A 25,745-nucleotide genomic window follows, 5' to 3' on the forward strand; every position below is an offset into this window, starting at 1 on the left:
TAAATCCGACAACGAGCAAGAAAGAACTGATCCAAGCGTGATTTTCTGAAGGAAAAACTAAATTATAGATTTGAGGTTAATTTAACGTTCTACTATAGATAGATAACAGATTACATTTGAACAACAAACTGTCAAGGAGAGGAAAAAAAATACAAAAAAAAAGCTTATTTCTAAAGTTTGGCCTACATACATACATATATTATTTATCACTGAATCCAAACTCCCAAGGGTGAGGGCACAAAGGGCTTTAGATTTAATCGGATACCTTTAGAAGGTGCTGCTATTTCACGCATTGCAAAACCGCGATGACACCAATTTAGTGTCAACATAAGCTGCTCTCTCTTTTATCCACCTTTCGCTCATTTACATGGAGCACATTTAAATCATTCTGAATTCTGAAACCTGGTAAGGCAAGTAACAACCTTGTATCAAAATACATGAGACTGAACAAGGATATAATCAGGCATATGTCCATGGTAAGTAGATAAGGGAATAAATAAACCTGAGCCTATCAAACTCTAGTCTCCAGGGAACGACGGGGCTTGAATATAAAAGAAATGGAACAAAAGCAGGCATGTTTTAAAATCTGTCGATGGTGGAAAATCATTCGAGCATAACTTGCATACTAAACTTTTTTCACTTGTCAAAAAACTCATAAATTTCATAAAAACTACATTTTTCACATTCAAAATTATGCAGACAATTTGGTAACGAAAGGTAAAAGTGTGTTGCTTTAAAAAGCTTTTGAAACCAAAATAATACTCCCTTCATTCAATTTCTTTTATATTATAGCAACAAAAAAAAAGTTATTCCATTTTGATAGTCATTTTGTAATATCAATAAAGCATTAAATACATGTTTCCTATCATATCCTTAACAATTCATTATGGAGTGAGAAAATATAAAAGAAATATAAATGGGATAATATAATTAATATAAAGATAAAAGGTATATTACAAATTTGTATAATAACTTTTATGAAATCTAAAATGTTACCAATTGTTTTTCTTAATACCTGTTCAAACACCTGAATCGTCAAATAAAATAAATTGAAGTACCAAATTAAACTAAGACTCGTAAAACAGTTCATTATTGAACTACTAAAAGGTTTACAGAAAAAATTACCCAGCTTCACATGAATGGAAAAGAATGTCGGAGAAGCCTAAAAGGCGTGACAAGTGAAACAACCACTTAAAGAACCCATCTGACTGGCTCGACGAAATAATATAGCCTTGTGAGGAGTTCCGGCAACTTGATGAGGTTGGTTTGCTACAACTGAACTTCTCATTTCTTGAGCTTTTTTCTGAGCCAATCTCAGCTTGTTCATAATCTTATCCATAGATGATGCTCGTTTCTTTTCCAACTTCATCTGAAATAACAAAAATAATGAGATCATGATCTATTTGTTTATGTCCTTTCACTCTAGTTCTTATCCCTTTTCTTCTTTATTTTAGTAATAATTTTTGGACTCAAATAGAAAAGATTCTTTAATGCATGCATGCTTTGAAATGAATTAACAAAAATACAATCCATATATTGCTTGATTTGTATATAACAAAGAAAAGGAGACTTTCTTTCTGACACAACATACGTAAAGAATCTTTCCTTTAGACATCCTAATTCTATCAAACAACCGACACAATGAATAGAGTCTATACTTCACAATAACATAGTCAATAACTTGTTCAGCATTTACAGATAAGGGATGTCTGGTCACTTATCTGAACAAACTACTTTACTATAACCTAATGGCAGTAAGAGCAAGTCATTAGGCAGAAATACAGCTAGCAGAGGATAACCAAAATTAAACTAAAGAAAAAAGGGAAATAATTAAACATCATGAATTAAGAAAAATAAGGAAGTTTCTTTTTAATAGAAATACTTACCATGAAGGAGCAATAACACCTTGATGGTTACTTAAACCAATATATCATGATACATAAAATCACTTCATGTGGTTATTTTTCATTTATATAATTAATAAGTATTTGTAAGAGGAATTTCTTGTTAAGAGTCTGCTAAGAAAGAAAACACTAGGAATTAACCTCTAGTTTCCGTATTGCTGCCTCAGCCTTTGCCTTTTGCAAGTTCTCCCATGCAGTAATTTTGGCTTCCTCCCTTTTAGCCCTGGCAAGAAAAAAATGTTGGGAATTAAGAAACAATGTAAAGTTTACGCAACTATTTCTTAGACAATAAATTATGAGGTTTTCTCAGGGATAAAATGGTCATGAAATACTTCACATTTTATATTTTCTAGTGCGAATTGGATAAGGATGGTAAATTTTTGTTATATTTGGAAGGTAATAAAGAGAGATTATTGGCAACCGCACAAGTATCATTTTAATTAAATATTTCCAAGGTCAATAAGGTAGCAAAAGGTTGACTGTAAAGGGAAAATCTCAATGTTATTCTTAATAGCAAATTATTTACAGTTTAAAGTTGTCCAAAATCATTTTCTTTATTTACAAAGTAAATTGAACAAAATTAATACGATACTAAAGTACACATACTCTGATACAGTCTTTGACCTTTCAGAAATGTCCCAAGATGAAGATCGACTGCTTGTTTCTTTAATTTTCCAGCTGTTAACATTTTCTGAGGCTCTGCCAGAGAATAGGGCCCTATGTTTCTTAGACCACCTTGTCATGGTTACACGTTCATCTACCGGCACATCCCTGATATCCATTTTAGAGAAAGGCAAACTCTTGAACTCTGTAATCGAAAGGGCAGGTGGAGTGGAGGCAGAGAAAGAAGGCCTCAAATTGGGAGAGGAACATGAGCTACCCTCTGGGCTCATCTGGGTTGCCATGTCCCTCCTTGAAACGGCAGGAGATACATTGGTGCCAGCATCTTTGAGACCATCAAACTTTTCCCCTGTAAGTTAGAACCAACATAAAAAATGACACATCATAAGCACAGAAGTATAGTTTCATATTTTCATAAGACCATCATCTCATCATTAAGCATAAAATTGTCGACTATCAACGCGCATCATTAGTATTGCCAACACAAACAATTTGTTCAATCCATACCACCTCTCAACAGCAGTCAATACAGAATCTCACAGCAAGTGCCAGGAGTTCACAAAACATAGAGAATTAACTGAAAGTCAGGAAATTAAAATTGGTTTAGTCCTATTGAATCACCATTGAAACATGTGATCTCCCAGTATCGAACAGGCATACATAGACTACATATTTCTACAGCACAACTTGATTGCCAAATCAAGTCAACAAAATCATAATTCACCAAAACCCAGAGCAAGATAAGGTTCAAACAAGGTTAAAAAAACAGTCCAAGGACACAATTTCGGTCACAACATCACGATTTTTGGACTCGTCGCAGCTGCTATTACAACCGCATCGGCCACAGTTGCCCACGATTTCCTGCAATGTCAAGAATCACAAAAAAAAAAAAAAAAGACCACGACCGTAATTTAAAACCTTAGATATAACATAATATGATAGAATATACTTCAACAACCTTGGGCAGGCAATGATGACTGGCTCTGCATCTGAGAGCATCCGTGGACGCTAACCGAGCGAGCCATACAAGGATCAGTTTTGGTGGGGGGCACCCCACAACTGCCACCGGTGCTGGCCGTTACCCCATCAGCAGCAGCTGAGACACCAACAGCAGCAGAAAATGGAGAAGCCACCATAAAGCTCCCTGAATTCCCACCTTCAAACAAAGGCACCGCAGGGGAATAAAAGGAATAATACCCAGCAGCAGCAGCAGCACCAGGGGGGCCAAGCGGCCCACTCTTTGACTTGGGCCTCCTCTGTGGCGCCGGAAGCGAGGCCCTGCCGGTGCCGTCACCGGAAACGGGACTGAGAATCCACCTCTCAGCGTCCTCCCATTTGGATGGCAACGTCCGGCCGTTGTTCAAAGGCAACAGAGCCGCACCAACCTGCTTGCGCGCAGCACTTGAATGCAAGGGAACTCGCTCCGAACTCCAACCCTTTTGCATAGCGACACCAGCTTGAAGATAATTAGGCGTTCCAGGACTCGGAAAATTACCAGAGCCAGACCTTCGAGAAGAAAGCGTGCTCTTCTTCATTGCTCCCAATCCCAAACGAGGCGAAGAAACATTGCCATTGCCAATAGCATTGTTCAGATCTAACGAAGCAGGCCTTCTCCGATCGTGCTTCTTGAATAACGCCTCAGATCTTGATCTCCGGTCCTGACATTCTTTAAGCAACTCAAAATAATTAAATAAATAAAATAAAATAAACCGAAATGGTTGAATTGAAAAGCTGAAATTGAAATCCTAGTACCTTTGAGTGCCAGAGAGAAAGAGTTTCTGGCGGAATCAAATTCCGAGAGTTGATTTCCGTCCTCAGTGTCACCACCGTCACTGTCTTCTTCTTCTTCTTCTTCCTTTTGAACTTCGATACGGAAAGTACAACAACCAGCAGAGTTAGTGACTCACTTTCTTTTTTTCCTCTCTTTTGATTTTTAAACAAAACAAATTAACAACGCGCAAGTGCATGTTAAATTGATAATGCAATAACAATAATAATAATAATTACAATAATAATGATAATAATAATAATAATAATAATGATAATAATAATAATGATAATAACGTTACACACGCACACCTTTCGCTTTCGCTTTCTCTCTTTTTCCGTGGAAACGATTTTGTTCCTGCTTCCTGTGCACTGCATCTGCATCTGCATGTTGTCGTTTACGCGGATCCGGATCCGGATCCGGATCTGTACCGCTCCAGTTTCCGCAATGAGCGAAATCCGCGTCGTGCTCCTGCGACGCCAAATGCTGCAAGGGAACAGCGAGAAACTCAACTCAAACTCGGTTTTCGGAATTTCAACTATCGTTACAGAATGAAGAAGCCTAGTTTCCAGTTGCGTTTCTTTACCAGCGAGATTTCGGAGGCTAGAGAGTCGTGGTCGTGCGCGTCGGAGGCGAAGGAGCAGCGGTCGACGCTGGCGGAGGCGGAGGAGAAGAGGCTCAAGTTGGACTCGAGAGTGAAGATGACGGAGTCAGGGCTGGTGTCGCCGCCGCGCCGCGACCCTGCGCGCCTCCACGGCCTTCGTTCCTGAAACCCTAGCTCTCGCATTCTCATCGAGCATCGAATCGCACTAGCATTTCGCAGAGAGAAACACTCACACTCACTCACACTCACACTCACGCAGTAAATATGGCGGGTATTGTGTTACTGTTTGTTTTATTTTGCAGCATTATTATTATTATTATTATTATTATTATTTATTACTGATAAAGAACGAAACGAAATGAACGATTTGTCGTTGAGTTTAGTTTCAACACGTCATTGTCGTTTGACTCAGAGATAGCAAGTAATTATGCTGTGAAAATGTGAGAACCATTTTCGAAGGACAATGACTTGCTGCAACAGAATAGGCTCGGTTTCTGCATGAGTGAGTGTGTCATTATCTATGAGTTGGACTTGGATTCAGACTCGTACACTACACTACACAAAGTCACTAGTATTATTTTTGTGAACAAGACCTTTAGTATAAGTTAAGCTTTGTTTTCCAACTTTTATTCTTTTTATGCTAATGTAATCATTCTGGTTTACTTGACCGTCGAATTTGACTGGTTCTCAAGTTACTATAAGGCCCATTTATCTTTGTTTGAGTGAGGGTGTTATTGTCTTTTTCTTTTCACAGTTAAAAGGACCCATAGTGTGATAATGATGATTATGCCTAGGTGCGGTTTACGGTTATGGCTATTGGGCCCTACATGATTGGGTTAAAGTAGGTTTACTTTTTGGGTTATCGCGTTACTCAACAATTTTTTAATGTAAAGTTTAGCATGAGGGACCAAATTATTTCTAGAGTTATTATTTAAATTAGTTATTCGGTGCCTCATTATATATAATTAATTAGCTTTAACAAATTTTTAACTAAATTACTTGGCTACGAGCTTTATTTTGAATTGGGTTAGCTAAATAAGAGGTGTTAAAAACTCTATTCTCGAATTGAACTAAATTATTGTCTTTGTTATTGTTAATTGTTGTAGATGAAAAACCTAATGCTTTTCATATATAATAATTTGAACAAAATATTATTTATTGGTTATTTATCTGTAAATTCCCTCGGCCAAAATTTGATTTAAAGAAGCATGGTCTTCCATACTTCTTTGTTCAGATTATAATATGAGGGAGGCTATACTATATAATTCATAATAAAAGAACAAGAATTTATGTCAGCATGCATTTATATTTATCCTTTATATTCCCGAGTCTTGGCTCGTGTGTGTTTTGAATTCTATATAAATGAATCAGTTCTTGTGGGTGGGGTTGTTTAAAAACCTTATATTTTAACTAACAAAATAAAATCGACACAATTGGTATTTTAACTAACCTGATATTTTGTTTAAAAAAATGAAATTCACTTCGATGATACCTGCATCTCAAAAGAATTATTTGTAAAAAAAATAAAATTCACTTCAATAATGCCTACATCTAAAAGAAATTATTTTTTTCATTATCAACTAGGAGAAAATAATAACTTTCCTGACTATCAACTTGGAAATATAATATTCTCATATTTATAATGAGTTTTAAAAATATTTTTGGGTATTATTTATTTGAGAGAAAAAAATAGTACTATCATGATTTACTTTGTTTTCATTCTCGTGATGGGAGGTTGAAAAGTATATTTTCATGAAAAGATAGCAAGTTGTTTTCTAATTAGATTATTATTTTCATTTCAATTCAATTATTTTAAATCTTAAACTAGAAAAATGTTTTTCAGTCCTTATATTTTAAGTCGAACACGGTAAATGTTCTTATATTTTCATTTTGATGAATTTTATCTTCAAAACTTAAAAATCATGTTGATTCAATCCTAGACAAGCCAGTTATTTAAGGGTTGGAAACTTAGGCCCGATATTTTTTTAAAAAATTAAATAAAAACAAAGGAAAAAATGAGCCAAATAACTCATTTAACAAATCTAATCAAAAGTATAAAACTAAAATCACATATTTTATTTAACATATATCATATAAATGTTAAAATCTAACCAAATATTTTTAAATATTCTAAAAATAATACCCTTTTATTATAATATTCCTCAAAATGTAATTCCTAAATAACGCAATGCCTTGCCTTTAAACAAACGCCCCTATGATTGTCATTTTGGCATCAACACACAAGCCGAAAGTTGTTGCTTCTTCCTTTTAAAATGAAGTTTCAAACAATTAAGTTTCGTAATAGCTATTTTGAAAAGGAAAAAAAAAATAGCCTAGGTCTTATTCAAATTTTATTTTAAAAACAGATGTTCAGATAAAATAGTTTTGAAATCATTTTAATGCATTTTCAAAACAATTTTAAACCTTGTGTCAAAACTAAAACAAAAAAGAAAAAAAAAAGTTTTCGTTTTGAGTTGTAAAATCCATCTAACATTGGGTATGTTAGGACCACACTTTTTATTGTCTATACCTATGTTAGGTTAAAAAAGGGTCTAAAACTTCTCAAAAGTTAATGTTAAAAAAATAAATGATTTTGTAAGTTCATAAAAAGATCAAATGCGAAAAATAATAGTACAAATTGTAGGTAAAGATGATATTATACATTATATATGTAAGATACTCTTTCAAATTGAACATATTGTGTCTCAAATAAATAGTTTAAATATTTTAACATTCTTATCATCTGTTCTCCTTGATCAGATAAGAAGCGACCATTTGTTGAAATGTATTTAATACAAGCATTTATCGCACTAATAAACACATCGAAACACATCACTCCACTCTGATAGGAAGCAAAATGGAGCAAGTCGATGAGTGTAACTTTAGAACTTGCAAAGGTCATCTTCAAAAGGCACCTAATAAAGAAGCATGACCGACTCAGAGAAAAAGAAAAAGAAAACCAACAAACAATCTTATTCTTTATTCATTTTCCATAAATTACACTCGATACTTAAAAGTTCATCACGTCTTGTTTGTAAGATGAACCCTTTCTTAGTTTACTCAACTTAAACTGTATGTTTTAGCATGAAGCTTGAAGAAAATTTTATTGTTTAAAGAATATTTGTTGTTGGAGCCTGAAGTTGTTTTTTTGTTTAAAAATACTTTGATAGTTTGCTTGAAAAGACAATCAAAGAACACTTAGGTTGGACCAAAACTAACTTGTGAGAGAATACTTATATCTTTGTGAAAGATAAGTAGAACTTGATCAAGTTGATTGATAAGTATCAATTTTACTAAAGTAATATAATTTTATTGACAATTATTTGGCTAGTTTAAAAGTAAAATTTATTTTTAACTATAAAAATATTGTGAAAATAAAAAAGATGTGTAAATTGGTTAGTTATGAAGAGTTGATAATTTTTGGACTAAATAGCCTCATTTTCTTGATTTGATCAAGTACCAAAGGTCTTCAAATTTATGGAAAGCATTGAGTCAAATTAAATTCTACTCAACAAAATTAGAGAAAAATAAAGGAGAATCACCACCTAGATTTGACTCAGGAAAATTAGAAATGGTTGAGCAGAATTGATCCAAAGAGCAAAAATGCTCAGCCATATCAGAAATGGATAAGTGAATTTAATCTAGAGAGCAAGGAAATTCTACAACAAAAAAATGCTCAGCCAAATTAGAAATGACTGAGGCAATTTGGCCTAATGAGCAAAGAATTTTGGAAGCAAAAAAGGTTGAGCGAGATCAAAAAGGGCTGAACAAAATAGTTTTCTTCAACCTAAAGAATTTAGATTCCGCTTAACCAAATCAGAAATAGCAGAGTGAATTAGGTCACTTAAGCCATTCTCTATTTATGAATTGGCTGGTATAAAAGGAGAAATTAGAAGAAAAAAAAAGGAGGTTGGAAAGAGAACAAAGAACAAAGAGAAGAAAAACATCCAAGACCTCTAGGAATGAAAAATCTTGGGTTCAACTTTCTTTTCTTATGCTTTCATCGTAATGAAGATTGCTCTCACTATCATGAGTAGTTAATCTTCCTTTTTGCTGGGTTTGAATGTAAATCTATCAAACTCTTCTATAATTCTTTTGATTTATATATATGATATTTTGTTACTCAATGTTAGTGATTTGATTTTGTGCTTTATATTTTAGATGAATCAATCACCTATCTTATGATTTGAGAATTGGATTTTGATCGGCAAATAATTTATGAATCTGATTTGAATCAAATCACCTAGTGATTCTAAATGTTAGGAATATATTTAGGATTTTTAGTTGGTTAAATCTCGAGCTTAACGTAAGGACTCTAATTTGGTAATTTAGGAATTTGTTATTAAATTAGGATTCTTAGGATTTCCAAAGTTAAGGAATTTGTGACATCCTCTACCCCACATGCCATAACACATAATATAATATAAAACTAAATAATCTCAATATAGTAAATAGACTCAAAATCTATATAGGTAGAAATAATCACATTTTAACATAAACTAGACTTGGTGGAAATAACAAATTACAAGGAAAATAAAATCAACTACTCAATTTAAATAACATAAATCGAATCCTAACTAGTCCTAATTAATTCTCAATGTCACATGTCTTATCAGAGCAAAATCTAACTTTAAAGATTGAGCCTCATCACCGATATCCTCAACACCATGCTGATGATTACCAGCAAAGATCACAAGAAGACAACATAAAAGAAAAGTGAGTGAGAAATATCTCATTCTAGCTCACGGTGTAGGTATGCAAACCAACTAGTCAAACACAACAACACATACAATATAACAAACATTTACACACCATCATTATAGTATAATAAACAACAGATATGATTATAATGCATATGCAACGAACACGAACTTCATATTATCATGCATGTAACGCTAGTAAAAACGTCACATTTGTGCATTACCACTAACAATACACTAAAGTAGTTTAGGAGTACATGTTAGGTCACACCTTCTACACATTCTCATTAGAAAGGCATACTACCAGGATCTAGTCGGAATAGTTCAACCGCACAAGATACATCATATGCTCACAAGGGCAAGACTAAGACTTCCAAACCAAACTATCCCTAAGATTGGTTCCCAAGCTTTTACACATGGGGTCTCTCTTGACAGTATATTCCTAACAGTGTAATGCAAATAGACTCTTTCTCATTAGAATAGTCTAGGAGTACATGTTAGGTCACACCTTCTGCACATTCTCATTAGAAAGGCATACTATCAGGATCTAGTCGGAACAGTTCAACTGCACAAGATACATCCTATGCTCACGAGGACAAGACTAAGACTTCCAAACCAAACTATCCCGAAGATTGATTTCTAAACTTTTACATAAGGAGTCTCTCGTAACAGTATATTCTTAATAGTGTAATGCAAACAGACTCTTTGCATTACATTCACATGATTCCATAATCTTACATTTAACATTTTCCTCATATCACGTTACTCTTCATTCACATTTACATGTTCATAAATCGATTTCAATTCATATCACTTTAACATCATAATACATGATTACAACACAAGATTCAACAAAAACACAACAAGAGATTCACAAGTAAGAGATAAGCACATTTTACGTGAAAAAATATAACATTATATATATATATATATATATATATATATATATATATATATATATTACAAATTTTCAAAATCTTAATTAAGTAGATAAGGATTCACTTTTGAAAAAATATATATCTATTTCTTTGCGATATAAAGAGGAAAAATAATATACATGGACAATGTAAAAAAAATTACACTCATTTAATTACAAACTATCATATACAAATGTGTTGATTTTGATAATAACAACCATAAAAATTAAACCAAAACTAATTTTTCTTTGATTAATTATATAAAGTCTTTTACATTAACCATACATATCCAATAAATCCGTATAAAGGACTCAATAATTTACTAAAGGTATTGAGAAGATATATTTATTTCAAAAAAGAACAGGCTGATGATGATTGCTGAAAATGACAAAATGGTGATATAGAAAATAATAATGCCGGGAGTGTGAATGTAAAGGTGGGTGGGAACATAATTGGGTGCCCCCCTAAAATGTAATTTTGGCATCTTATAAGTAAGGAAGGACAAAGAAAGGGAAAAAAAAGGAAATTGTTTGTTTGAGTTGTTGTCTCCATTGAAAACAACATTTAACAGGTGCCCACCATATCTTTCGGTTCCGACAAATTTTCAACTCTTACAATTAGTTTTTTTGTTTTAAAAATAATCTGTGACTCCTAATTTTATGCAGAAAGGCTCGCGCATGTGATAACCGGCCCTGACATTTTTCTCAGCAAAAGTTAATGCAGAAACAGCTTGTCAAATTTATAATTATAATATAATCTCATTGTTTTGGGACTGAAATATTTATAACCTCTTTCGAAGGTGATTATACACTTAAGTATCCATTTGGAGATATTGAAAGGCCATAATTAGAAGATGGTTAGTAATAGCTTAACTCTTAAGCCAATGGTTTAATTAATTCTTGCCCTATAAAGAAATCCAGTTCATATCCAACCTTCACGACTTGGTAACGTGGACCCGATCAGTAACTCATATGCCATTCTGATTTTCCATCTAAAAGGGATCTGGGCTACAAATGCTAATGCTAATCTGGCAAATCTTCGTTATCAAACTTTGTGTTGGGTTGGGTTAAATTATGATAAAATAAAATTTAAAAACTATTGAATATATATATATATATATATATATATATATATATATATAAAAGGATTCGCAAACGCTAATTAATGTTTTAGGGGTACTGGTTAAAGAAAAAAATAAGATATTTTTATTAAAAAATATTATTAATATATTTCCATCATACACACAATATAATTTTCTATAAATTAGTAACTTTAAACTAATGTCCTCTAAGTATTAAAAGTTTTTGAAAGTAGTGTTACTCATTAAGAGTTGAGAGGTATTACTTACCTACCATAGGACTTTCATTTATTTTACCTTTGCTGCTAGTACCCACTAATCACTAAGAATAATTGCATCTATTTTGCACAAAGGCAAAACAGATAACTACTTATGGACTAAGCTAATTAGGAGGATTAAAATTGTTGACACTAAAATAAGAAAGATTCGTAATATGGAAATCGATTCTCATTTACGAATGTGTGGTAGGGTTTGACCAGTCGCAGACCATTTGCCTGCCAAACCTAAAAAGTTCAAGGTTTGTCTCCAATGAGGCTGTACATAAGATGAATATCTAGTTCCTACTTTACCCAAAAATATATTAGGTTATTTATTTATACATGAATCTGACCGATCAAGATCCAATAATGCATAAATGATAAAACCTACTTAATGGACACAAATTACACCTTCAGATGCCAATTTAGAGGTGTTCAGAAATGGGTTTATCCCGGTTACTGATCGACCCAAAGTTTTTATTGATTTGTTTATTTAATCAATTTGAACTGTGAACATAATATATCATCCTTAACATCATATATTAAATCATTGATATAGGATCAAGAGTTTGTTTTCTCCATGCACACTTTTAAATAATATTAAATAAATATTTTTTTTCATAAGTTAATATGCATAAACTAATTTCTAATTTATAGAACCTCTTTTCTATTCATTTCTCTAAAATACTTCTAAAAAAAAATAAGCATGAAAAATAAAATAATTTTTTTCAAAAATTAAAATTAACATATGCATAAGTAAGAGTGACAAAACAATCAATTTATTCATCATTCATTTATAAGTAAATTCATCCAATCCAACTATTATACAATATAATAATACTAAATTAAATTCATTCCATCATTTAATTTTATGGATAGATAATGATTCATCCACTATTTTTCAAAATCTATTGAATTACAATAAGGAATATATTAGACTGAGCTTTTAAAAGACTACTTTAATATTTTTTTTTTTTTTGAATTTTTAAAGATTATATGATAATTTAGTGACTTTTAAAAAAAATTAGATACTTTCACAAAAAAAAATTATTTGATTTCAAAAATATTTTCATAGATGAATCCAATATCCATCCGTTTAAAAAAATTTAATGAATAGATTATTCTTATAAAAAAAACAAACAAACAAATGGATTGGATTAAATTGAATTTTTAACTCATTTTCTTCAAATCTAAAAAAATTGGTATATTATTTATACTTGACCCATTATAATCTAATTTAAAAATTATCAGATTCATTAAAGCTTATCTGTAAAAACTTTTTCTTATATGCTTTTCTAGAATTAGCATATGCTTATATATAAAAATTAACTTATATATAAACTAATTTTGACTTACGAAAAAACTTATTTTAAATTTCCTTCTTATTTTACTTTCTTAGAAGTATTTTTGAATAATTGTATCTAAACAGACATGTAACTCAATTGGTTGAATAGGATACGTAAGTGTTGTAAACCTCTTTATTCAAGATTCACATAAATAAAAAAATAATAATAATAAACCCTTGAATTACAATAAAAATATCAATTTAAATATCATATATCGTACAAAATACTGTTTATCAATTCAAGAAATCCTATTATTAACATAATTATTAAAAAAAGTATAAATTTTAAAAGAATATAAGGTACCGACCAGATTAGAATGACTGTAAGTATAAATTAACTCTATCTACAGAGTATATCAAGTTTAATTTGTAAAATCTGAACTTGCCAAAATTAACTTCTGGAATAAAATAGCGGAATGATACGGATAATGAACAACCCATCTTTTTAAGCTTGTGAACCAATGGGAACTATTCGCTTCCCATGGCTGATAAATGCAGTTATACATACAACCCGTGATCCTTACCCATAATTTTTATAGCTTTAAATCTACTGTTCATATTTTAAAAAGATTAAAAATAAAAATAAAAAACATGTACACTTTTTTTTTTTACTACAACAGTATGCACAGCTTTTAACAATTTTTACTATTGTAACACGCCGGAGATTAATTAAGCTAAATGTCTCGGCAAAGTATAATTCAAAATCACCTCAGGTAGTGCTTTTCTTTGTGTCAATTATTTGTCCTCGCAGGAGATCATTATCCTTAATTTCACTTGCAACAGGAGAATGCGTTTAACTTAGCACCCTACAACTGCTGTATCACTGAAATAAGCAGTGATCGCCTTCAACTTTCCATTTAAATAAACCTTCTCCACCTAGAACCATGATAGAGGAAAGTGTTAATTTTCAAGGGAAAGATATTTAATAAGCCACCAAAGAATACAGTGATGATAAAAGAAACATAATAATAAACCCCCTAATAGATATATTATATGCTTCACATAAGACCAATTGTGAAGATATAACATCGAGAATAATAGTGTCCTGTTTCTATTTCCCCATATGTATACCACACGTGTTCTATTTTCCTCCTTGCTCATATTTTACATGTTTTAATGCTAACTCGGTTAAGAAGGGTTAACACGTAACAACCAGCCAAACCTGTGCTTATAGTTTTAAGCAATTTTATACAATAGCAGACCCAAGCAGCTAAAGTTCAAATTAATCTTCAGAGAAGTTTCTAGAGTATTGAGACAACAAAAACATGAAAACTTGATAAAGAAGAGGGGGGAATGCGGAAGGCACCGTTAATGAGATGGATCATATTGGGAATTGGAATCAGCAAAACTACATTTATCTTTCTGTTAATACCTCCTACTCTCAATACATAAAACATACGGCCTACACAGATTCTGTTAAGAGTCTCACATTAAGATTAAGTAGAATAAGAAATTCATTGTGATACTTAAATCTTGAGACTATCTCACCTAATAAACTAGTCTTTTGGATTAGACTATCCTCATGTACTTAAGTCTTAAAAATTGGTATCATTGAGAGTTGGACTACCGAAAAGGCTATCTATAAGCTGAATTAAGGTGCAAACCCCATACTAATAGGTGAGTAAAACCGTCAAATAGAAAAGGGCTACCATTGGGTCAATGTCGATAGAGTAAGATAGAGTAAAAATCGTCATGAGCATCAACTTTTAAAGGGAGTAGCAATGTTAAAAGTTCCACGTAGAATGAGAAATTCTATGTGGTACTTAAGCCTTGAGACTCTTACCTAATGGACTAGTTTCTTAGGTTAGACTCTTCTCATGTACTCAAGTCCTAACAGGTTACATACCTCATTCTTTTCCTACCATCGTACTCCAAACTAAAGGTCCAACCACCCTCTGGGCTCTACCAGTCTACTTGGGAAGTTGCATAGTAGTCAATCCCGGATAGCGGCGAGGAGCGGCCGACCCTAAAACTGGGATAGCGGGATGACGCGGAGCGGGATAACCGCTATTTAAATATTAATTTATATATATTAAATAATTAATAATATATATATATAAGCTAAAAAAACAAAAAAATAACTCTAAATTCATGCTGCAGAAATAGAAATAGAATTTTCTGAAATTAAAAATAAAATTTTCTGAATTAAATTTAATCAGAAATTAAAAATAAAATTTGCTGAATTAAATTTAATCAGAAATTAAAAATAAAATTTTCTGAATTAAATTTAATCAGAAATTAAAAATAAATTTTTCTGAATTAAATTTAATTAGAAATTAAAAATTAAATTTGCTGAATTAAATTTAATCAGAATTTAAAAATAAAATTTGTTGAATTAAATTTAATCAGAATTTAAAAATAAAATTTGTTCAACTAAATTAAATCAGAAATTAAAAAAAAAATCAGTTGAAATAATTTAATAAATAATTAAAAAAAGAATATGTTGCATGTTGCATAAAAGGCATCCTCGAAGGAGAATAGAAGGAGAATAGAAGACAAACGCGCGTCGGAGCTTGCGGCCACTTCGGAGCTGCGTCGAACCTCGAGGTGCGTCGGAGCTGGAGGCGCGTCGGCGATGGAGGTGCGTCGGAGCCGGAGTTCGTCGGAGCTGCACGCTGCACGCACGATAGCCAGAGAAGAAGAAAGGGAGAGACGAAAGGAGGGGTTTGGTTTGGATGAGTCTGAAATCGCGAGAGGGAAAGGGAGGATTAGGGCAAAAAAACCCCATTGAAAAGACCGACTTACCCTTAATGAAGGGTAAGTCTGAAATCGCGCCGCGATTCCGCGATTTGGGCCGCTCTGCTCCGCCTCCGACGCGGCCGCTCCAGCCGCTACACAAATCCGCTCCGCTCCAGCAGCCAGATTGCGGGGTGAGGCCACTCCGCTCCGGAGCGCCGCGATAGCGGCCGCTCCGGCCGCTATTGACTACTATGGGAAGTTGGACACCTATATAACGATTCATGACAACACATCTATTCTTGATTATTCCATTGCATCTCTCAAGTGGTTAAGCCTGTAGGGAATACAATAACCTGATCATGTAAAACATACTTCAATTTTCCACCCAAAAAATGTAAAACGTACTTCATCTTTAGTCTACCAAACAGGCAACACCCATCACACTATCAACCATAAAATACTCTTTAACTCAAGTGAGATATACTGTCCGGCTCCCCACGCCCCATTTCTTTTCCTTAAAAAGGCTGGGGTCTTTGTAGATTACACTTCAAAATAAAGTATATAAAACAGATAAAAATTGAAATTACCTCTAGCGACCATGGTGGACAGGACAACAAAGATAACTCTGCCAATTGGTTGAAATTGATATTTTTTGGAAGGAACATAACAATTCTGGAAGCAATCTCCTTTGCAACTTTAAACAAAGTATATCTACACAGAAGCAGCATTGAGTTAAAATGGGAGTGCAAAAAGCTATGACTTTGCACCCAAAAAAAAAATTATATATATACAGGAGGGTTCAAACGACACCGGTATAACTTTTACTAAGTGTTACACCGCTCAATAACTTTATATTAAATGTGAATTTTAAAAATTCAACCGTTAAATTGAAAGTTCATATTTCTTAGATCATATATATCAAATTTCATATTAATCTAAGATAATTTGATACTTCATTCTCATAAAACAAAATTGACGTAATATATATATTTCAAAATATACTAAAATATGAACACTTCAATTACCTCAAGTTGTTGTTCAATTTTAATAAAATTTGACATACACGTATAAATTGATATGAACTTTCAATCTAACGGTTAGATTTATAAAATTCACATTTAATATAATGTTATTGAGCGGTGTAACACTTAGTAAAAGTTACACCGGTGTCGTTTGAACCCTCCTCATATATATATATATAAATTAAGAGAAAAAATTAAAGCAGAAAGACAAGCATCTACCCACCCATCATGGGGTCTAAGCATTGTCTTCATGTCATAAATAGTAGCCTTGGTATAATCAGGTCCCCCCCATGGTGGAGATAAGAAAACAGTATCAGCCTGCAACGCAATACTTTGTTATAAACTACCCAAAAATATAAGTTGTTATTGTTGAGCCCAAAAAAATATTTAGGTTAATATCTAGTACATGCCACTTGCAAATAAAACAAGCGCACCCAAACCTTGTGCAGAATTTATTAATTTTGATTAAAAGAGTGGGAGAAGTAAAGGATTTAATCTTGGAAACCTTTACTGCATGGTAAATAAAGACACATTAATAAACAAAATACTGCTGATCAGATTAAGTGTAGGTAGCTAGGCTACTAACAGTAACATCTTAACTGCATCTTCTTGCCTTCTAAACTGACTGGAAGGCAAAAGCTCAAGAAACAGAATCAGCAATGGCTAGAAACATCACATGGATGATGGATGTAATGGGTTTGGAAAGATGCAAACAGAAGCTTACTTGAGAAGATATGATAATACTAGAGATTTTACAAGGTCAAAGAATGGCACCAAGAAAAATATTCTGCACAGAAGCAATTGAAATTTTTAAGAGTGCATTTGCCCTAAATGCCAGAGCAAACAGATAGTAGAAAAATAACAACAATAACATGACAGCTCAAGATTAATAAACAAAGACAAAATGCAAATATCACTCTTTTTATTCAATGTTTTTAATATCATCAATTCTCAGTACAATAAATGTTCTTGATTACTTTTGAAAGTTGACATTTACTACAACACAATTGCAAATTTTGGCTTCTTCCAGTCACATTTCATTCATAATCCAGTATCAAACTCACTCCCTCTGTCATCCAAATCTATATGAAATCATAAAGGCAACACCACATCAAGTCCGAGAGATAAACCATGAAATCAAGGGAAGTATAAAGGTAAAAAAGGCAGATATTCCATACCTCAAGCACAAAAACACAACTAAATCAGAAGCAGAACTTTATTATCCACACACACTTTGGTAGGTCAGGAAGGGTTCATGTGACCACCCATGTGCCCCCTCCCCCTCTCTTCTAATAAAGATTCACACCCAGGTTTTTTAATGATTTGATACAATATTATAACTAGCATCAAAATTACAGTGATCATTTGATTTTTCAAGAAATTTCAACATATTGAAGAATCCATTTAACATGACAAGTCTAAAAAAAAACTTGATAAGATACTTGACATGAAATTATGTTTTGAGACTTTCTGAAATATTTATAAGAATTACTGAGTTTTGGAAACTTGCGTGGCTTGAGCTAGCCAATGGTGTCCTTGTTATCCACAAGTTACAGAACTGACTGATGTTCAGATTGTGAAAGAATAAACAAGGAGATCAAAGCATCTAGCTGGGCTAAAGATGATAATAAAATATGTTCAGAAGGAAAACAGGCAGAGCACAAGTATTACCTTGGTATTGGCAAATACAATGGAGGCAAGAGATCACAATTAGACAGGTAAGAACCGGGGAAAAATATCCAAAATTTTACCCTTGCCTGCCTTAAATATTTTTGTTGTTCATTAGAAATTTCAAAACAGAAGCACCCTGGCCATAATGTGCATCAATTATGACATTGACCTCCCCCGAGCAAAAGACAAAAATAGTACCAACATCAGCAAAGCATGTTATATGAAAACCTTGTTACCTTTAACTTTGGTGCCAAGAGGAAGAAATCACCCACTATGAAGTCAATTTGATCATCCACCTCATAAATACCAGCATTATGCCTAGCATATTCAATCTTCAATGGATCAATATCAATTCCAATTACATGCCTGCACCTGTAATATCAAATAATTCCTTGCTAAGTAGAGATCAACAATCATTTTCAAAGAACAAAAAATTTCTGACAGAAAAAAATAATAATTTTACTTAAGTATTGGAAATTTTAATATTATTGTTTTATAGTGGAATTAACACTAGGGATCCAACCTGAATCACTTGACTAGATAAAATGACAAACATCATTATCTCTTTAACAAGTTAAAACAGTCAAAATGAAATGATTATTGGAATTACAAATTAGTAGTTATGAAGCCCAGATACTCCAAAAATGGAAAAGTATCGATGTCATACCCATATCACACATCAATACGACTCGGATATGCCAGGATACATATCCAAGGAGTATTCAATTACTTTTTTCTTTTTTTAAAAAATTATTGGATACAACCTTGATACAACTCAATTGCTGGATACGGCTTTATAACATGTGATACGGCTTGGATAAATTTTTTTACCCAAATGTCTGTTTTATTACTACTTTAAATTTTTATTTTTAGTTTTAAAATTTTTAAACAGGAAAGTCCTTTTAAAAGTTAATATAATATGCATACTCTACAGTGACACATTTCACGCAAAACACCATACACTTGTCTCTCCTTCCATATGCTTTCTCTCCTCCCAACTCTACATATTCCGATGACGATTCTAGTCGGTGGGTCTCTTCCCGATAGCTTTCTCTCAAGCGGTGCATGATATTTTCAACTCTCTCTTCAAGCAATGACCTTTCTCCTTCCTGACATTTCTGCGTATCTTTATGAAGTAATTGATGATGCATTGTTTATCAAGACTTTTATCATGACTCATTCCATGAGATTAGCTATTTTTAATGAGTTTTCTACTCTTAAATTGCTTTCAGTAGCTGACACTCGTTTTGCCTCTATGATAGTCATGCTAAAAAGATTGAAATTGTTGAAATCTAGCTTGCAAAACATGGTCATTAGTGACCAATGGAATAGTTATAGGGAAGATGATGTTGGAAAATTTGCACGTGTTAAAGAAATCATTTTAAATGATATATGGTGGGATAAAGTTGATTACATTCTTTCTTTCATAGATCCTATATATAGCACGATTAGAATATGACAGCAATGCTTCTACTCTTCATTTGGTGTATGAAATGTGGGATTGTATGATAGAAAAGGGGAAGGTAGACATCTATAGGCATGAGAAAAAGCAACCAAATGAAGTATCCAACTTCTATAATGTTGTTCATGATATTCTCAATTATAGGTGGAGCAACAGTTGTACTCCTCTTCATTGCTTAGCTCATTCTCTAAATCCAAGGTAATTTTTTGAAGTCAATGATTAATGGTTGTCTTCTCTTTGGATAGCTAAAATCATAATGACTAAATTGTTTTTTTTATTTATTTATTAATAGGTATTATAGTGAAGTGTGGCTTAGTGAAGCTCCAAATAGGGCCCTCCTCATCAAGATGATTAAGTTTCTAGAGAGAGGAACAAATGTATAAAGAGATATTTTTCACATGTTGAGGAGAGAAAAAATGTTTATGAGCAATTCTCCAAATTCTCATCTTGTGCGGGTGACTTTGGTTCTTTTGATTCAATTGAGGATAGGTGGCCGGTGGGTACTAGATCCAAAAACATGGTGGGTGATGCATGGAACTTCTACACCGCTACTCCAAAAGCTTGCCTTAAAACTTCTTGCACAACCATGCTCTTCCTCATGTTGTGAGAGGAATTGGAGTACATCTTCATTCATTCTTAGAAAAGAAACAAAATGGATCCAAAAAGGGCTGAAGATTTGGTTTGTGTGCACTCAAACCTTCGACATTTGTCTAGGAAAAGTGAATTTATAAAAAAGGAGAGACAAGACTGTGAGATATTAGTGGAGATGTACATAATCCACTTGATGATAGTACTGTTGGAATTCTTGAGCTAGCAAATGTCTCTTGATGAGCCAGATTTAGAAGCTTTTTTTTTTGGATGATGGTAATGGGGGAGAAGAAACTGATAATGTTAGCATTAGGCAGTAATTTGAATTTAGTAACTAGTAATGATGCTTTTGAATTGTAGGCTATTGTATAAAGCCATGACTTGCTTTGAGTTCTATCAAAAATACAAGTAGAAACTGCATTTTTTTGTTTATTATGATCACAAGTATCTTTTTTGTAAATTGTGATCATCATAGTTATCAGCTATGAATTATGAATTAATGAAATGATCAATATTTCTCTCTCTTTTTTTTACCAATATTTTATATTTATATTAATTTTTCTATTTTTTTAATGTATCGTATCCTTAATTTCAAAAAAAAAAAAATTGTATCCCCATATTTGTGTCGTATCGTACCCATGTCGTACTAAGTATCTAGGCTTTATAGACCATATAAATTGGAATACTATGCATAAAATACAGGAAGAGAGAACACAGGGTGTAGCAAATGTTTTAGGAATCCAATATGGGATTCACAAGGTCAACAGTCCAATCAAAACAAACCATTTACTGAAATGCAAATGTATTATTTTGTGTCAGGTAAAAACAAAAGGATGAAGTGTGAAGGTGCAGCCATAAACTAACCCGTGAGAAAATAAATGCACTCAGGTAGGCATACCAGATACATATCCAAAGTAACACAAGGAAGCAGTGTGCATAAATTAGATGATAAAAACAAACCAAAGGACATATTTAATGTTTCTCCTTTGCTATCTTATCTTAATGCTATTCAAGTTGCTAAAAGAATAGATTAATCTTAATTAAATAGATATAAGTCTATTTTTCTTCCTTGGAAAAGTACAAGTCTTTTTTATGAGTTTTGGTGAAACAATATTCAGTAAATATTGTCCATCAAAGTCACCAAAAACTAAAATGAATTTATAGGCTGCTATCACAAGTAATTAATTAGGATCAACTACTCAGTACTCACTTTTGTGCAAATTGGATAGCATTCCCACCAACACCAGTGAAACCGTCGATTATCACACCAGTAGCACATCGTATTGCTTGATATTGAGCAATAGCCTCTGGAGTGACAGAAAACCATCCTTCCTCGTCCATTTTTACACCATCATCATATCTAGAGAACAAAGTATACCTCTGACACCAATATTTTCCAATTGTAGCAGAATACACTTCAGGCACTTCTTGAAAGTGCATATCTGCAAAATCCAAAAATGGTATATTACAAGGACAATATCAACAGCAAATTGCACCTACTGAGCAAAATCTATATTTAGGCATTAAATGTCACATGACATTGAAGAATCAGATTTTATCAATCATACAAGCATCTATCCAGTACCCTAGGTATTTGACTCCAAGAACATCAAAGCTATTTCATAAGCAGCTATCAAGTGTTATATGTATTTGACTCCTAGTAGAAAGTATTATCATACCAGTGGATACAAATAGCTAAAAGATTTAGTAGAATGGCAACCATATTGCAAAAGCCAAACATATGGTAGAAGCAGTTACCAAGAATAAATTGTTAACACAAACCTTCAGCTTCATTATATAGTTTCCTCTGCCTTTGTCTTCTTTTTACTTTCTTACTTTTTGTTGACTCGAAAGGATCAGATTTAGTATCCAGTTCAGAAGTATCAATTTCCATGTTTTCCAAGGGTGTATGATTAACCTCTGGTGCTGCTTGAATGCAACTTTCATTAGAGCTGCAAAGCATATCAATTGTTGTAAAAATCAGAAAATATAGTTAAGATATGCACACTCATCATATTATTGTTACTTGTTAGAGATATAAACCATTCACAAGCCTCCAGTTGGAAGCTTAAGCTTTTGGGAGAATTGGTTCATGACCAACTTTTTCCATACCTGATCTTCCAATAAAAAAATGTAAGCTATTTTGATTGTGCTGCTTCATTCAAGCCTAACCATTTTCACCAAACTAGCTAAAATTTTGGGAGAGCTAATCCTTTACACTTTCTAACTCTTCTAGTAATTTTTAACATTGAAAGCCTTTGTCTGCTTTGCAATTTATATTATCTGTCTAGAAAAAGTTATTAGACATATTTAGAAGACAAAATATAAGGTATAGGTTCAGCAATCAGCATTTATGTTGTTATCCACAAGGTGCAAAACTTGTCAAGAGTCAAGACCAATCTGCTTTAGTTTAATGTTACAATGTGTTAAGAGTTTTAAACAGATTAAAAAATTCAAAATGATTTGATAAATGTTTATAGATTTTATTTCATTTATGCTTGAATTAAAACTAGAACAGGCATTACCTAATGATATTATCCTGAGTATTTGATACTGAGCAGCATGAGACTCCATCATTGCAACTACTTCTCTCAAGACACTCATTCGAATGATCAAGAGATTGGTCTTCACCATGTGTAGTGACGTCAGAGACCAAATTGCCAACAGCAACTCCAATCTCAGACAAATACTCTTCATGTTGCTTTCCTTCCAAGTTCTCTTCAATCAATGTTTCCTCAGGTGGTTTAGTGTTATTTTGTGTTCCACACTCCTCTGCTGCCTTTAGAGTTTCACTATCATCTGATTCAGTACACCCAGCAATTACCAGATGCTCCATCCCCAAGGGTGTGTCCCATGTAGAAGTGTGTGTTTTAATATTATAGAAGTATGTTCTCTTATAGAAAGTATCCCAGAGGGCCATCCAATCACCAAGTTCACCATAATTATTTGACACATCATTCCTGTCACATCCAATCCCTTCTGAACTCGCACAAAGAAATTCTGATTCAATAGCATGTGAATGACAAGTGGCAGCAGCAGCAGCAGCATCATAAATAGGCTCACAATCTATATTTTTGCCAACAATTGGTGAAACTTCTAAACATTCACTGTCTGTCAAGCTTTCAACATATTCTGCCCCACAGTAATTGACACCAGCACCTGTCAAATAGCTTCCAGCAGAGACTCCAGTATCTGAAGTAGGTGCAGCTTTCAAATCAACACAATAATTGCTGATTAAAAAGTCACCATCCTGGGCATCATTTGTTGTAGCATGATTTATATTATCATTTATCACCCTGGAAACACCACTAGCAAATCCAGTACAGCAAGCTGAATTATCTCCTTCACCAGAGGGACATTGGGTCATATCATGATCTATTGCATCATCACAGTAAGATGATTCACTTTGGCCCAGCATTGACATACAAGATAAAGAACTACTTGTTTTATCATGAAATTTAGAAGGAGATGCCTCCTCCTCCCCACTCACTTTATGTTGAGTTTCATCTACAGGGTTGTGACAAGTATGTGGATGCTTCGATCGTTTACCCTTTTTTTTTCCTTTTACCGATCCAAATTTCTAGTACAAGATAGACAAAAAAATATGATTAATTGCACTCTTATAAGTAATAGTATAATGGTGTATACAGAGCAGAACGTGTATGATAGAGGAGAACAACTGACAATGCTCTCATTGAAAACAGGATAGACAAAATTTGTTATAAGAAAATTAAAATCATGTCCTTTATGAACCTGTTCAGTTTGCCACCGTATCAACATTAACTATTATTGAATTCACTGCAAAGACAAATATGAACTATATAACTTTAAACCTGCACCTATTGTCTTTTAAAATTAGATTTGGACTTCACTATTTCTTAAGCCACAGAATGAGCCAGTCAAAACTCATTTGCTAACATGTTAATAAGTTAATCACTAAATAAGCATTTGGGTTCATTTTTGGCATGACTAAACTTGTATTAAAATTAAACATGCAAGAGAAAAGGAGAAATTTACGGGGTCACAAATTCAAGCCTGCTCCACACCCTAACTTGTTAAAGCCTATAGAATCCAATTGGAATAGAATTAGTAGTTGATTAATTAAGCTCATTAGTCATTATCAAACTTGAAAACTATTGAGCTTAGAATGAGACAAGTTTGGACCAAGAAAACAGGCTTACTTTCTTATCCAACATTGAGTCTAAGCTGTAATGAATTTTTATTGGGTTGAGTCAGAGCTTGAACACCGTGGATTTCACTCCTGTAAAGTGAGAGGTACACTTCAAAAGAAAATGTATAAACTTACAAGTTACGAACTTGCAATCATTGATCGGAAAATTAACAGAGTAGATTTTAACAACATCACAGAAAAGACACGTGCATATATTTTATTAGAATTACTATATCATCTATTGCTTTTCCAAATAACAAAAGCCAAATTGTATTAAAGCATTTAAAGAAAAACAATTTATCTGTATACGCATACCTTCTTGTTTGTCTGGAAAGAAAGAGGGAGCCCCAATTCATTCAGTTGTTTAGTAATTTCTAAATCCTCGGCTGTAATAAAGCCACTCGAATCTGCAGAAAAATACAAGAAATACAAATTTTCTTTAAAAAAAATAATAAAAGAAACGGTTAAAAATTTAAAAAAAAAAAAAAAAAAGAGAGCGAAAATTGTTGAAATGAAGAGTGAAAAGCACTTGCCAGCGCGAACGGGGCTAGAGGCGTCATTTTCATCCGATTTCTAACACACGAAAACGAAGCCACATGAAAATCAAAATTGGATAGAAAATTCATAAATATTGAGGAAGATTAAGTTACCGCGCGTTGAGCAAAGAATGGAACCTGGACGCCATCGTCTCTGTAAAAAAACGGTGGAAAAGAAGTAGACGAAAGTAAAAGCTAGGTTTTAGATAGAAGAAGAGTGGAGAGTGTGAGTGATTGAGTGAGTGAGTACTACTACTAACCGGAGGAAGACTTGGGTGACTTTAAAGAGAGAACCGAGGGCTTCGATTGCGGGACCTTCGTAGTCGGAATCAGCCACGACCATGCTTGACAACGAGTCTCGTAAGAGAAGCTTCTTTCGCAAACTATGTAAGCACTTTGCTTCCCCGGTATTTAAATCAACT

The 25,745-nt window shown here is 33.1% G+C and overlaps 2 protein-coding genes across 8 annotated transcripts; both read right to left on the reverse strand.

Moving 5' to 3' along the window:
* Nucleotides 1-69: 69 nt before the first annotated feature.
* LOC109791252 (Remorin family protein) lies at nt 70-5,490 on the reverse strand. Of its 2 annotated transcripts, none has more exons than XM_083063015.1 (8): nt 4,880-5,490; nt 4,605-4,779; nt 4,278-4,388; nt 3,484-4,191; nt 2,529-2,874; nt 2,046-2,127; nt 1,126-1,369; nt 70-402 (listed from the first exon to the last, which is right to left on the reverse strand). In XM_083063015.1, exons 1-7 carry the CDS (start codon nt 5,084-5,086, stop codon nt 1,163-1,165), a joined length of 1,836 nt encoding a protein of 611 aa, XP_082919141.1. In that variant the 5' UTR covers nt 5,087-5,490; the 3' UTR covers nt 70-402; nt 1,126-1,162. The 2 variants fall into 2 exon arrangements, with proteins under 2 accessions (XP_082919141.1, XP_020206112.1); XM_020350523.3 differs by having other exon boundaries at nt 2,511-2,874; nt 4,880-5,479.
* Nucleotides 5,491-13,611: 8,121 nt separating this feature from the next.
* Nucleotides 13,612-25,745, reverse strand: LOC109791250 (uncharacterized). 6 transcript variants are annotated; one of them, XM_020350518.3, is made up of 11 exons: nt 25,584-25,745; nt 25,438-25,477; nt 25,321-25,360; nt 25,103-25,194; nt 23,142-24,196; nt 22,399-22,568; nt 21,827-22,058; nt 18,803-18,938; nt 17,119-17,213; nt 16,461-16,584; nt 13,612-14,070 (listed from the first exon to the last, which is right to left on the reverse strand). In XM_020350518.3, exons 1-11 carry the CDS (start codon nt 25,664-25,666, stop codon nt 13,993-13,995), a joined length of 2,145 nt encoding a protein of 714 aa, XP_020206107.2. In that variant the 5' UTR covers nt 25,667-25,745; the 3' UTR covers nt 13,612-13,992. The 6 variants fall into 6 exon arrangements, 5 of the variants coding, with proteins under 5 accessions (XP_020206107.2, XP_020206109.2, XP_020206108.2 ...); XR_003803277.2 differs by lacking the exons at nt 13,612-14,070; nt 16,461-16,584 and adding an exon at nt 18,567-18,702; XM_020350520.3 differs by lacking the exons at nt 25,321-25,360; nt 25,438-25,477; nt 25,584-25,745 and adding an exon at nt 24,798-24,877.

The sequence above is a fragment of the Cajanus cajan genome, chromosome 9 (assembly GCF_000230855.2).
Source record: "Cajanus cajan strain Asha chromosome 9, NIPB_CcT2T_4, whole genome shotgun sequence".
In the NCBI taxonomy this organism is placed as follows: Eukaryota; Viridiplantae; Streptophyta; class Magnoliopsida; order Fabales; family Fabaceae; genus Cajanus; species Cajanus cajan.